Raw genomic sequence first — 15336 nt, 5'->3', positions numbered from 1 at the left:
AGAGTTTGTAACACTTTTATTTGTGATTAATAAAAGCTGTTATTGAAAAGGTTTATATTGGTGTCATTGTTTATTCATTAATCGAAAAGAATCACTCAACTGTATTTAACCTCCTTCTACAGTTGATTATAAATTGACCTAACAGAAAGGGAAATGAGAAATAATGCATACTAGAAAGGAAAGGGGGCTAGGGCATTTGTTTTGTAGGGCTATTTTCGATCAGAAATGGTCGAAACATAAATTAGACCAAAACACAGTCGAATATATATATATATATATATATATATATATATATATATGTATGTATGTATGTATGTATGTATGTATGTTTATATGTATATAATTGAAAAGACACGAAATTATCGCCATATATTTCAATTGAAAATTGCAGCAAAATTCTGACCGAATCAATGAGCGGGAAAAATCGAGAGGGTAAATAAATTCGATCACTTTTTTCTAGTGCCTCCACTTCCCACCATTTATAGTCGTAATTTAATTATTTTTGATCATATAATTTTGACCGTTTTTATTTTCGACCGTTAATGATCGAAAATAGAAGCCAGTAAAAAATAACCGTTTTTCTTGTAGTGTTCCCCATTATATACCGCGGGAATAGATTGATATATAATTTTGATTCCGGACCGGTACCAAACATAAAATTAAATTATATGTACTGTTAACGTAGCCTTTCATTATCACCTACCCCATCGAAAATGAGATACAAAATTGGTCCTCAAAGTTCCTTCTTTTAATTCCCTCAAGTCAGTTGTCTAGGCATTTACATGTGTGTACTGACACTAGGCTTTTAAATATTTTCAACTACCGGCCTGCAGAATCTTTTTTTTCCCCTGGTGTTTAGAAAAGCTCCATAATGCAGTGTATGCATGAAGCTGGGAGAAAACCCGATGTGCATTACAATATACAGCCACATGATTTTAAAGCTGGTGTATCTCCTGAGTATGGTGATGGTACTGGGTGTTTATTTTAGGAGCTGTATCAACTTAATAAATAGTTAGTGGGAGTATAATTTAGAGAATATAATAATAAGTTGGTTTTACCTCTTTTTCTGCTAGGTCTGTGGTGCTAGTATGTGTTTTGCTGGATGCTGTAGTATGTGTCTCCTCTTTACAGAGGTTGGTGTTCCGTATCTTTTCTCTTAAGAGAAGCTTTTATAAATAAATTATTTTGGTTATCAAAAAAAAAAACTTATTCATTCTATGTTAAAAAATATTTAGTTGGATGTACGTGCTCAGTTAGTTTTATGTAGAGTGAATTTTATTTGATAAATATTAAAAAAAAAATCGTATTAACTTGAACATAAAATTAAAGTGTATGATACAAATATATACACAAGCTACAGTGAATCAGTAGTCTTAAGGTTTTGAATGTATTTTCCTGTTTGAAAGCAATTTAGGAGGAACCTGAGCTGTGTAACAGTGACCTACTTTTCTGGAAATAAAGTCGATTAAGACTAATGTCTGAGGGGCACAACATGAGCCAAATATGTGAGAATACATTAACTAACCGCACAACTATGAGTGTTTGCAATCTTACACACACGACAATATAAAATGAGTAGTGCTAGGTGCACAAAATTGTGGATAGAATTTTTGTACATAATGATGTGGCAATGGATGTAGTGGATTTTAATTGGGTGGTTGATATAAATACAGGAGCTCATTCCAATTAAAATGCAACACATATCATTATATACAAAATTTTGTATATGCACCAAGCATTTCCATATAGAATAGCTATCATGACCGACACAAAAAAAGCAAAACCCAAAAAAACATAATTATTTTATGGTACACCTCAGTTTGCTACTGTCTACGTTCGGGGGGCGGGGACGTTTCCATCTTTTAATATATACTCCCTCTGTCCCATTTTATGTGACCCTTATTCCTTTTTGGGACGTCCCAAAAAGAATGAACCTACAATACTTACTATTTTTGAACACTACTTTTCACTATTACATCCACTACTTTCTTCCACTATCTCTTTTCTATAATAATATAAACACTATTACACCCACTATCTTCCTCCACTATCTCAAATCTATTATTAAATATTGGTAGGTCCCACCACTTTACACACTTTTCAACTAAACTTACTACATTTTTCTTAATCTCCGTGAAAGTCAAACCAGCTCACTCTTTTTGGGACGGAGGGAGTATTTTTTCTGTTAACTTTTTTTTTTTAACTAACAGAAAAACTAAAATATTTACTCGATTTTTAAGTTTGTTGTATGGAATGCATCCCTGTGGTTGTTAGGCACACACGCCTAATACTTTGGAGCATGTGTTTATCGCTCTATGATCTATATATAATATATATATATGTACATAGATTTGTGAAAGCAGTGAGCTTCTGACCAAACAAGGAGCAAAATGGGAAGGAGGCCTTGCTGTTCCAAAGTGGGGATGAAGACAGGAGCTTGGACCGCCGCTGAAGACAAACTTCTCTCTGATTACATTCTTCTCCATGGCGAAGGCGGATGGCGTAACCTTCCCAAAACAGCTGGTACAATTGTATCCTCTCTGTGTGTACAAATTTGCCGAATACAACAACTTAAATTTTTTTATGTAATGCAGGTTTAAAGAGATGCGGGAAGAGTTGCAGACTGAGATGGTTGAACTATTTGAGACCGGATATCAAGAGAGGTAACATCTCTGATGATGAAGAAGACCTCATCATTCGACTTCACAAGCTTCTCGGTAACAGGTAGGTTTAGCTATGTCTACATTTTTTTTCCCTGGGGACCAAAACTTTGGATTACTGAATTTATCATTTCACGTACTGTGACAGATGGTCGCTAATAGCGGGGAGACTCCCTGGCCGAACAGATAATGAAATCAAGAACTACTGGAACACAACTTTACGAAAAAAGACACATGGGAATCACACTACATTGGCTTCTTCTTCTAAGGCCCATACAAAACAATGTAACAAAAAGAAGATGAATAAAAAGGTCGACAAAGTTGACTTGTTTCCGCAGAATGTTGAGTCCAGTAATGTATGTGATCATGTTAAGGCTTTAAATTGCAGTGATCAGTTCCCAGGCTCCGCAGATGAAAATAGTAATCATGTTCCGATAGACCTTGTGCCTGCTGACACTGACTTGGGTGACATATCCTTAACGGAGCTGTTGGATTACGATCTTTCGGGTTCATTAGGCACTGAAAGTCATATTGAATATGAGATGGAACATATGCCAAGCTGGGTCTTTTCGCATGACAAGACTGATCTGGAGGAGTTTTGGAGTGTAGATGAACAAAATTTGTATTCGAATCTCAACCTTTACTCTGCTGATTGTGTTGGAGATTGGTTATTCGTCTAAAACTCTGGCTTGTGTACACCCTATTGTATTTTCTTTAGATAGCCCTTGAAAATAAGAGCCGCATTGCACATTTTCTATATGTTGTTTTTTTTCTGAAACTTAATGAAATTTCATTAACACAAAGCTAAATCATACATCATTGTCTCCAGCGTAGATGAAGGAGGAGACCAAAATAGGTTTGTAGCTAGCTATAATATATAAGGAACATATTTGGTGTACATAATTGTGTATAAAATTTGTACATAATGACATGCGATGAGTTTTAATTGGAATAGGCACTTTGCATTTACATCAACCCCAATTAAAACACACCACATCACTTGTCACTTTATTATGTACAAATTTTATATATACAATTTTGTGTACTTAGCACTACTCAATATATTAATAATATTATAATTATTATTTTAATTTAATATACATAATATATTTTTTTGATAGGTCAAGAGATGGTGTAGAATGTGACTATAGAAGTATCACTACAAGAAAAAGGCACAAAACCGACCGATCGTCATGGTCAGAAATAAAGCGCACATTTCCGACCGACATACCGATCAAGCCGACTCCGATCGAAAAAGAAGGGGTCATTTACGACCAACTTCACCGGCCTCCCGCAATCTGTCGGCTATAAGTGATGTGGGTCCCTTTTACTAACTTTCCTTAGCTGACATGGACGCTGCGTCAGTAAAACACATTACCGACCGCATCATTTCCGACCGGTTTGTTGGTCGGTTTTAGAGCAGACGCTCCACAAGTGAGCCTTGAACTTTGTTTCCGACCAAATCATTTTCGACTGCCTTATGTCATTTCCGACCAACCTGACTGGGTTTAAAATAATTGGCTATCATTTAACTTGTTGTCGTCTGGTGATTGGCTGAGGGGGGATGAGATGTTGGGCCGCCGATACATTTCCGACTGACTTATCTTTTAACCGCAGTCGGAAATGACTTTGCTACTTTTTAAGTTGCTAAAGTCCCTCACCTCACCAAGTCTCATTGTTATATAGCATAATTATATATTTGTGGAAGAGAAAATATTTTTAAGGTATGAACTTGATATGGGTCTGAAATTGGCCTTAAAAATTATTGGGTTATTTTGAGCCCGGGTCTGATTAAAGGCCAGAATATAAGGCCCGGATTCTGGGTTTATCACCCAAAATTCGTGGCTAGCAGATTGAGGTTATAAAAAGCCCGTTGGGCATCCATGTTTGAGAAACGTGGGCTGCCCAAACTCAAGGCACGAGCCCCCAGCCCGGTCAGGGCCCAGAACTCGAATCCTAGTCCTACTAGGAGTCTGACTGACGAGTCCAGGACTCCGAAAGTCCTACAAGAACTCTGAATTTCGTGGATAACTATCTAGAGTCCTAGATAACCTCCAGTAGCTCAAGATAAGGATCAGAGATCAGTCCTATCCTATATCTGACTCAAATACCTATTTCTACTAGGACTCTAACACCAGGGATCCTACTTCTAATCAGTCTCTAACCCTGAGACATCTATATAAAGGGCTCTACCCCTCCAAAATAGAACTACGTTTTTTGACTTGATTCTTCACCCCGCTGAAGATACGTAGGCACCTCGTGAGGACCCGTCTGAGTTCCGACTCGCGAGATCAGTCAAAAAGCACGAAGCTCACCCCTCGATTTTTGATCCATAACATTTGGCGCCGTCTGTGGGAAGAAGACAACAACCATGGTGTCCACCAGATTACGCTCAGAAATTCATGCACCTTCAAACGGAGACAACACCGCAACCCAGGATCCACCCTTGTCTCAGGTCACCGCTGAAACCTCGAATCCCGTCACCACCACACCACCAGTCACGTTGACCCTTGCTAGCAGTGGCACAATCACCGCTGCTCAAACCTCGATTCCTATGATTTTTGGCACGCTGCCCCCTATGACTAATGTTGTGGCCACAGCCACTGATCATGGGGCTCATTACTCAACCGTTGTGACGACCACAAGAGGACCAACAGATGAGTATGTAGTTTATACGGACGACTCTTCTGAAGATTCGGAGAGGGACTATGATATTCCCCCACGAAGGAGGAGAGACGGAAACCAGAACCGAGACTCCCAGCACAACACCGGGCCGAATAACCCCGAGTCCCGTCGACCCACGGACCAGGAGTACGAAGCCAGGATTCGAGCTTATGAACAGGAGATAGCTCAGTTGAGAAGAGACAGGGCGGCACACCAGACCAGGCAGCCACCACCCGAACCTCGGCAACAAACTGAAAACCCTCAGAACGCAGGTATGAATAGAATTCACTTGTTGGCTGCAGGTGATCCAGATAACCCGATCCCCCCATTCACCGAGGAGATCATGGCAGCAAGGATTTCTCGAAAGTTCAAGTTGCCCACAATTAAGGCGTATGATGGAACGAGTGACCCCGCGAATCATGTACGAACTTTCATGAATGCATTACTGTTGCAACCAGTCACGGAGGCCATTAAGTGTCGAGCCTTTCCCCAAACTTTGAGTGGGATGGCACAACACTGGTATAGTCGACTACCCCCTAACTCTATATCCTCGTTTGGAGATTTGAGCCGAGCTTTCGTAGGCCAGTTTATTGGGAGCAAGACCCACGCTAAGAGTTCAGCCTCGTTGATGAACCTTCATCAAGGCAGGAACGAATCCCTCAGAGACTATATGAATAGGTTCACTAAGGAGGCGCTCAAGGTCCCGGATTTAGACCAGAAAGTAGCCATGATTGCCCTACAGCAAGGAACCACGGATGATAATTTCCGCCGATCACTAGCCAAGAGGGCCCCTGAAAATATGAATGAGCTCCAGGAGAGGGTCGGGAAGTATATCAAGGCTGAGGAAAGCCTGAAGAAATCTCAGAATAACCAGGGACCGACCCCGAACCCGAAGAAACGTGGAAACGACACCGAGTACAACACGGATAGTAAGTATTCAAAGACATGGGATGGTGATAAGTCCCCCACCAAAAAGAAAGCAGGACCGAGGTTCACTGAGTATGCATGGCTGAATGCCCCTAGGAGTCAGATCCTGATGGAAATTGAGAAAGATGAAAGTGTTCGATGGCCGAAGCCTATCAGGACTGACCCCGAAAAGAGAAACAAGGACTTGTACTGCAGGTTTCATAAGGATACAGGACATAAGACCAATGATTGTCGGCAGTTGAAGGATGAGATCGAGTTTTTGATCCGAAAAGGCAAGTTGTCCAGGTATACTAGGGATACGGACAAGAATCCCCATGACAATGACAACCGTGGAAGAGACAACGATGATAGGAATAAGAGAAACCAGCCTAGAGGGCCTGTGATCAATGTAATCTCTGGAGGACCGACCGCAGCAGGCCTATCTAGTAACTCACGAAAAGCTTATGCTCGTGAAGTGATGTACATTGTTGGAGAGCCCCCGAAGAGGGCAAAAATTGAGTTTGCTCTAGCATTCGACAATTTAGATCTTGACAGAGTTAAATTTCCCCATGATGATCCTTTGGTAATCACCCCGGTGATTGGAAACTCTTCTGTAAAAAGGGTACTCGTTGACAGTGGAGCCTCAGTAGATATCTTATTTCATGATGCATATGAGAAGATGAGATTTTTTGATTCGCAATTGACACCTTCAGATATGCCTATATACGTCTTTAATAACGTGGAGACAAAGATTGAAGGTATGATCCAACTACCCATGACAATGGGCACCGAGCCTAGACAGGCCACATGTATGCTGAATTTTTTGGTCGTTAAGGCTTCATCAACCTACAATGCTATCCTTGGGAGGACTGGGATACATGCTTTTAAAGCAATCCCATCCACCTACCACTTGAAGATCAAATTCCCTACCAAGAATGGGGTGGGAGAAGAGATAGGAGATCAAAAAATGGCTAGAAGTTGTTATGTGGGGGCTCTGAAATCTGGAGGGACCGGGGGGCAAGTTCTCCCAATTGAGGACTTGGATGTCCGAGAGGAAGAGGAAAGGAGAGGAAAGCCTGCTGAGGACTTGGTTCCCTTCTCCCTATATCCAGATGAGCCCGAGAAGGTGACCTATGTAGGGGCGTCGCTCCCCGAGGATATGAAATCCGAATTTGTGAAATTCTTGAGGAACAACCGGGATGTGTTTGCTTGGACCGCAGCCGATATGCCAGGGATTGATCCACTCTTTATGACACACACGCTTAACGTAAGCCCAGATAGAAAACCCGTGAAACAAAAGAAGAGATGTTTTGCACCTGAGAGGCAGGAAGCCATAAAACAGGAGGTCGATAAGCTTTTGGAAGCAGGTTTTGTAGAGGAAATCCAATTCCCAGAATGGCTAGCCAACCCAGTCATGGTCAAGAAAGCTAATGGAAAGTGGAGGATATGTGTAGACTTCACAGATTTGAATGATGCTTGTCCTAATGACTGTTTTCCTCTCCCAAGAATAGATACCCTGATCGATGCTACAGCTGGGCACGAGATGTTGAGCTTTATGGATGGCTTTAGTGGATACAACCAGATCCGAATGAATAAGGACGACATTCCTAAGGTATCATTCATCACTGATTTTGGTATCTTTTGTTATTTGGTTATGGCGTTTGGTTTAAAGAATGCAGGAGCCACATATCAACGCCTGGCAAATAAGATGTTCAAACATCTGATTGGAAAAACCATGGAGGTCTATGTTGATGATATGCTAGTGAAGAGCTTGAACAAAGCTGATCACCTTGAACACCGGAGAGAGGCTTTTGAAGTCCTGAGGACACATAAGATGATGTTGAATCCAGCCAAGTGTGCCTTTGGAGTTGGGTCTGGAAAATTTTTGGGTCTGATGGTCTCAAAACGTGGGATTGAGGCCAACCCCGACAAGATAAAGGCCATCCTTGATATGGAGCCGCCTAAGTCTATAAAGGATGTTCAAAAGCTAACAGGTTGAATCGCGGCACTAGGACGTTTCATCTCGAAGACCGGGGATAAGTGCTTGCCCTTCTTTAAGGCTTTGAAGAAAGTTAAAGATTTTGAATGGACAAGTGAGAGCCAAGAGGCCTTTGAGTAGTTGAAGAAGTATATGGCAGAGCCACCACTCTTATCAAAGCCCGTGGATGGAGAAACATTATATGTCTACTTGGCTGTCTCTGAGAAAGCACTGAGTGCGGTCTTGGTTCGTGAGGATCGAAAAATCCAGAAACCCGTCTACAATGTTAGTAAGATTTTTCATGGAGCGGAGCTCAACTATTCTGTGATTGAGAAGTTTGCCTTAGCCGTGATTACAGCTTCAATAAAGCTGAGGCCTTACTTCCAGGCTCACAAAATTGAAGTCTTGACAGACCAGCCCCTTAGGAACATAATGCATAGCCCGAAGGCTAGTGGGAGATTAATCAAATGGGCAGTAGAGCTTGGGGAATTTGAAATTCAATACAAACCACGGGTGGCAATCAAGGCTCAAGCTCTAGCTGACTTCCTCGTTGAATGCACCATTGACAACAAGGAAGTCGGAGGGCAGGAGAGTATGGTAAAGAAACCCAAAGAAGAGGAGAAACCTAAAGAGTATTAGTTACTATTTTTTGACGGAGCTTCAAAAACAAAAAATAGTGGGGCAGGGCTGGTGCTCCGAAGCCCGGATGGCTTCACAGTCGAGTACGCGATCAAGTTAGACTTCCCAACTACCAACAATGAAGCTGAGTATGAGGCCCTTATAGCTGGATTGGGATTGGCGAGAACCCTGAGGGTTAAAAACCTGAAAGTATGTGGGGATTCAAGACTTGTGGTGTCACAGGTTAATGGAGAATTTGAGGCACGAGAAGAAACAATGCTGAAATACTTAAGGATTGTGAAAGCCCAGATGACGCAATTTAAAGAATGTTTGGTAGAACATATACCTAGGGAAGAGAATACAAAGGCTGATGCCTTATCCCAGTTTGCATCCTCAGAGAATGAGGTGTGCTCGGGAAGTGTTTACTATCAGGTTTTGAAAACCCCAAGTATCAATGCCAAGCTGGTAGCCCCAATTGACACGGGGGCCACTTGGATCGATGAGGTCAAAACGTATCTCGAGACTGGACATCTACCACCTGATGCTGGGGAAGCACGAAAACTACAAGTAAGAGCTTTAAAGTATGCACTCATTGAAGGGATTCTCTATAAGAAATCTTGTGTTATACCTTATTTGAAGTGTTTAAGGCCGGATGAGGCCCGGGAAGCCCTGAAAGAGGTCCATGAAGGAATCTGTGGCCAGCACCTAGGCGGGAGAGCCTTGGCTCACAAAATTACTCGTCTTGGGTTCTTTTGGCCAAATATGCTGAAGGATGCGAAGGATTATGTTAAGAGATGAGATCGTTGTCAGAGATTTGCACCTGTTGTGCGCCAGCCCCCAGAGATGCTGACATCCATTAACTCCCTGATGTGCTAGAAAAAGGATTTTTAAATTAATCACAAGCGCACGATCACCGTTTTAATATTTATGATTCGATCCACAGGGATTAAATTATTTTCGCAATCCTTGATATTTAACCTAGGCGGATTAGAGCAATTAATTTGAGAAAAGTTTTAATATGATTAATTAATGAAAAAAAAAGAAAATAGATTACTAACTTAAAATCACCAATTAAACCAAAAGTTATTTAACTAACTTAAGCAAAGTTGACCGTGACATTGCTATAAAACGAAGCTGGCCAAAATACATTATACTGAAAACTAGGAATAACTTCATAAATTAAACTAAATTAACCTAGGCCAAACGATTTAAACTAAACCCAATTGCTTATTTGATTAGCCACCAACCAATTTTACTAACCAAAATTATCCTCCCGAGTAAAACTAAAATTAAAACTAAGTACAAATGTTAATGGAGACGCAAAACAGAATCGACAGCTTAGCTTAACCAAACACACAGTTCATACCTCCAGAATTTAACAACTAGCCATTACAATAGCAATTCGGTGAAACAAACAAAAGTGACTCATTAATACACTCAGCAAAACAAGCAAATAAACACCTGGCTAAATACAGTCGCAAAATTCAAACCCATCAACTCAGGAATGACTCGACTAAATCAAAGAAACAGAACAAACAACAGCCAGATTCGACAAACAATAACTCAACAACAATGAAATCTCAGTACTCGACTCGATGACTCGGTGAAACAGAGTAGAATCATACCCAGCTCGACTTTAAGTTAAACTCAACAAAACGTAAAGAGAAACCAGCTTGACTCATAACCCAAACTCCCAACTCAATGACTCGCCAAACAAAAAAATAGTCAACTCAGAAACACAATTCCAAACTCGGACCAAACAACACAACACGCAGCACTACTCAGCAAAACCAAAACAAACAGATTAAAAAGCTTAAAATCGAAACCCAGCAGAACTCGACAAGCAATAAACAAGCTGTTAACAGACTCGGAAATGGCAGACTCGGACAATGGACTCCAAAAAAAAACAGGACTCGACTAATCTACTCAAAGACTCAGTGACTCGATGAAGCAACAAGAAATGAAACCCGGAAACACATGACTGCTGCAACTCAGCTATGACTCGGTGAACCCAGGTCTACAGACTCGTTGCAAAGCAGCTCGACTCGGCGAAAAATCTAAACCCAAAACAACACAAAAAAGCGCAGCAAAGAAAACAGTAAACTCGGATTAGTATGGAACCCAGCAAGCAAAAGCAGAAACAAGAGATTCATTAACTCGGAAATGACTCAGCTGTACATCGAAGCAAATTACCAGAAAAAGAAAGAAAAGTCAAAAACAGAGCAGGTGATTTTCTGTTTAAAAACGAAACAGGGGATGGGGTAGTTTGTAAACAAAACAAAAACTACATAAAATAACTGAGTAGCCGAGTAAAGAACAAGAACCAGAGGCTTCTAATTCGTTATAATAAAGAAAACTAAAATCTCGAATTAACACTACTAATAGATGGAAGCCTTTAAATGTTGATATTTAACCCCCACACAAATCACTTTTGTGCTAGAGTTCAAGTTTCTACCAACAATTAAATCTATAAAGTAAGAGATCTATACTAATTAAAAGGCTTCTTCATTCCCAAAAGCCATTAGGCATATGGTGGTACTAAGAAGAATAGCCACTTGAAGCAAGAAAAATAGAGATAATACAAGATCAAGCTAAAAGTAAATTTGCATTAAAATAAAAAGTGTTTACAAATATGGTATGAAATTGAAGGAACAAAAGAAGATCTAGCACTATACTACCTACCAACTAGGAAAAGACTAGGTTAAAAAGATGATGATTACAAGTAAAGAGATGGGGGATTTATAGCTAAAGATTTAGGGTTTAGGGGTAGGGTGGCTAAATCTTGTCCATCCATGTGCCATGTGTGTTGGGTAGATCATAGCCCTCCATGTGCCCCCTTACTTGCCAACTCTTTTTGATTTTCTTCTTTTCTTTTCCCTTTTCTTCTTTTTCTTGCATTTTCTCTTCTTTCTTTATTTATCTACAATTTCCTGAAATAAAATAAATAAGCGATTAATACTACGAAAATAAACAAAAGATAGGCATTTAATTATGCAAAAATATGGACTAATCAAACTTCCCCATACCTATCTTTTGCTCGTCCTCGAGTAAAAATCAAAAGAAAAGAAAATAAACTAAGAAAACTAGATGCGATTCCTAGACTCCTTTTCGTAGGCGTGACGGGTGATTTTAGGTTCACCAACCCGTTAAACTCGTAGACGATCTCTAGAAGAGGAGTTTTGTCTCCTAAGGGTTTACAGAAGATATACCCATAAAAACTTCGAGACATTCTAGCAAGTGTCTACTCGACTCTACTCTAATTTCGTTGGTGTTAACAAAAAGCGTTTTTAAGGAAAATACGACTTAAAGACTCATCTACTAATAATCAAGATACAGTTGTCTCTAATCTACTTGCATCGACACAAAGATTTACTAGAAATCCAAGGAGTGTAAGTAATTTAAGGCCTTTGATGGATCCTAATCGTCTAAGAACATTTTCTCTTTTTCAACCAATTTTGAACTGACCCAATCTCTATCGAAACAAATATCTAGCCAAACTTCACAAACTCTTATTCCTTTTTTTTTTCTTTTTTTTTTCTTCTTTTTTTTTTTTTGCATTGACTTTATTTTGTCCGTTTTCTTAGGCAAACAATGTTACCCATGTAGCGAGCTTTAGGTCAGTGACTCCCAAACCAAATGGTCTTAGGGCACTAGGTTTTGAAATCCCCCAACGGACTTAATTGCTCGAGTAACAAAGGCCACAAAACGAGACTAGCCAACCTACTTTTGCCCATTTATCTAAAGATTTTATCTATAAAGAACAATGGGTATTGAAGTAGTTATTCCTTTTCTTTTTCTATCTCTTTTTTTTTTCTATTTTTTTATTCGCAAAGGTTCGATTCGACATTGTTTCAACATGTGGGTTCTCTCTCAGGTATCGAATAATATCACTAGACAATCTCTCCATCAAAGGTCTTGTGCAACTGTGTGTGCCATCTTGGAATTTAAAGTACAAATCGGTCGATACAAGTTTCAAAAAGACAACATTACTCAACTACGTTCAAATTATCTAAAAGACACTATATATATATACTTTTCGAAAACATGCTAAACACCAACTACTCCTAAAGTTCGAATGAGGGAAAGACAACTTAGCTAAAAGTATCTCTATTTTTGGATTTTTCTAATTTTTCATTTTTTAGGGTTTTTCATTTTTTAAGAATTACACTAAAGCCCTCCCCATACCTAAATCATGCATTGTCCTCAATGTATGCAAAAGATAGAATTGAAATGAAAGAGTAAAGAGAAAAATACCTGAAATAGATATGAAGGGGATTTTTATTTACGAATGAACACTTACACGACTCACACACACACACACTTCCTTCCCCATACCTGAACTTCATGAGGGAAGGTACGAAGACGGAAGCAAATCAGCCAATTCCGGAAGGAAAGATGGGAGGAAGCTTCGAGAAAGAGTCAAAATGTTTTCGAAAATTTTTGGGCACAAAGACTTTCTCGAGCATGTGACCATCGTTTATCCCTATAGGACAAGTGTCACTAATGTTCTTCCTAAACCAACTTAATGCTTCTTTATTATCAAGCAAATTAGAGACGATGCAATTTTGGTTATAGGATAAATCACTAGGAACGATGTAAGAAACGATGTCATCCTTTCCTAAGGCGCTATGCGAATGATGGAACAACGAGTCAAATATCGGTGTTTCACCTACATGACTCTCTAAAGCGGGCCTAGGGTCGACACGAACAATCTCGGGTGGAGTTTCCCATTTTGAACAAATGTCGTTCAATTCTCCTAACAACTCTTCCGAGGTCAACTCCTTCAAAGACTCTCGATAGTCTCTATTATTCTCGTGGTTGACTTTGAAATCCTCATTCAAAAGAGACTCAATCTCACTATCCTCAAAGCTAGACCATGTGACAAACTTGTTGACCACATTGACTCCTATAGGTTGCTCGTAAAGCTCATTGGGTTCTTTTCCTACGTTGAAAATGTTTAAATCAATGGTCATGTTTCCGAATGTGAGCTTCATCGAACCATTCCTACAATTGATTAAGGCATTGGATGTAGCAAGAAAAGGTCGTCCTAAAATGATAGGAATTTGGTTCTTCGGATTCGAGACGGGTTGAGTCTCGAGAACAACAAAGTCAACGGGAAAGATAAAATCACCGATTTTGATCAACACGTCCTCAATAATTCCCTTAGGCATTTTAATAGAACGATCGGCAAGTTGAAGGGTCATATTGGTGGTCTTGAGATCTCCTAAACCTAGGGCTTGGTAGACCGAGAAAGGAAGAAGATTCACACTCGCTCCTAAATCAAGTAATGCCTTATCCACAAAAGTATTGCCTATGACACAAGAAATTGTAGGACAACCGGGGTCCTTATATTTCACGGGAATTTGATTCGAGAGAATCGAGCTTACTTGTGAGGTCAAAAAGGCTTTCTTAGGAACATGGGTGGTTCTCTTATGGGTACACAAATCTTTTAGACACTTAGCATAAGAAGGAACTTGTTGAATGGCATCTAAAAGAGGAATGTTTATCTTGACTTGTTTGAAAACCTCTAGAATTTGTTCCATTTGGGCCGATTGTTTAGGGCGAATGAGTCTTTGTGGGTAAGGAACCTTTGGCTTATAAACTTCTTCGTTGGGCTTTTGAGAAATGGGCCCAGGACTAGGTTCACTCATAGACTCACGGACTCTAGAACATTCGGGCTTATCATGATTAGTGCTAGACAAAGAAGGATTTGTTTTAGGAATCGACTCCTCATTTTCATTAACGTGCTCACCAACTTTGTTATCCACTTGGTTTCCCGACCTTAGAGAAATAATCGCATTAACATTCTCGTGAGGTCTTTGATTGAGAGGAAACTTAGGATTGACCTCGGGTTGACTTGGCAACTTGTTCTTTTCTCGCTCACACAACGCGCTAGCTAATTGACTCAATTGGGCCTCTAACTTAGACACGGCTTGCACATTAGAATGCAAAATTTGCCTATCTTGGGTTAGGGTTGTCATAAAGGTTTGTTGTGATTGAGTCAAATTAGTTTGCGATTTAACTAGGGCTTCCAAACTCTTTTCTAAGGAATTGAGGCGTTTATCCGAATCATTAAAACCGGGAGGATTCAAAGGTGTTTGAATTGGGTTAGGAAATGAATTCAGACTTTGGTTTGAGCAAGAGTTTGGGTTGGGCCTTTGAAAATTTGTTTGAGGAGTTTGAAAAGAAATTGGGCCTTGATTTTGAAAAATTTGACCTTGGGTCCATGAGAAATTTGGGTGATTTCTCCAACCCGGATTGTATGTGGGTGAAAATGCATCAGTCCTAGAATTTTGGAACATCGCATTTACTTGTTCAAGTTCGTGCAAGGGTTGAGTTGCGGGATTTTGAAAATTGTAACAAGGGTGCGTCGACATTTGTGTGGGAGGTTTACTAGTTTCTAAAGCTTCAAGTCTCCTAGTTAGGGTAGCTAATTTGGCATCGGTTGCCACATTGTTTCCTATCGAATGCAAACCCCTAGCACTAGACGACTGAATTGACTTCTTAGGC

At 40.0% G+C, this 15336-nt stretch overlaps 2 protein-coding genes across 3 annotated transcripts; both read left to right on the top strand.

The window, feature by feature from the left end:
• The first annotated feature begins 1367 nt into the window (after positions 1-1367).
• Positions 1368-3419, top strand: LOC108198889 (transcription factor MYB1). 2 transcript variants are annotated; one of them, XM_064082619.1, is made up of 4 exons: positions 1368-1505; positions 2350-2523; positions 2595-2724; positions 2809-3419. In XM_064082619.1, exons 2-4 carry the CDS (start codon positions 2391-2393, stop codon positions 3338-3340), a joined length of 795 nt encoding a protein of 264 aa, XP_063938689.1. In that variant the 5' UTR covers positions 1368-1505; positions 2350-2390; the 3' UTR covers positions 3341-3419. The 2 variants fall into 2 exon arrangements, with proteins under 2 accessions (XP_063938689.1, XP_017222148.1); XM_017366659.2 differs by lacking the exon at positions 1368-1505 and having other exon boundaries at positions 2252-2523.
• A 4942-nt stretch (positions 3420-8361) lies between these two features.
• Positions 8362-9624, top strand: LOC108198111 (uncharacterized). The gene is made up of 2 exons (XM_064083681.1): positions 8362-8840; positions 8886-9624. Exons 1-2 carry the CDS (start codon positions 8362-8364, stop codon positions 9622-9624), a joined length of 1218 nt encoding a protein of 405 aa, XP_063939751.1.
• Positions 9625-15336: the final 5712 nt, after the last annotated feature.

This window comes from Daucus carota, chromosome 8 (assembly GCF_001625215.2).
Source record: "Daucus carota subsp. sativus chromosome 8, DH1 v3.0, whole genome shotgun sequence".
NCBI lineage: Eukaryota > Viridiplantae > Streptophyta > Magnoliopsida > Apiales > Apiaceae > Daucus > Daucus carota.
The sequence above is the reverse complement of the archived record's forward strand: the minus strand, read 5'-3'. Positions and strand labels throughout refer to the sequence as shown.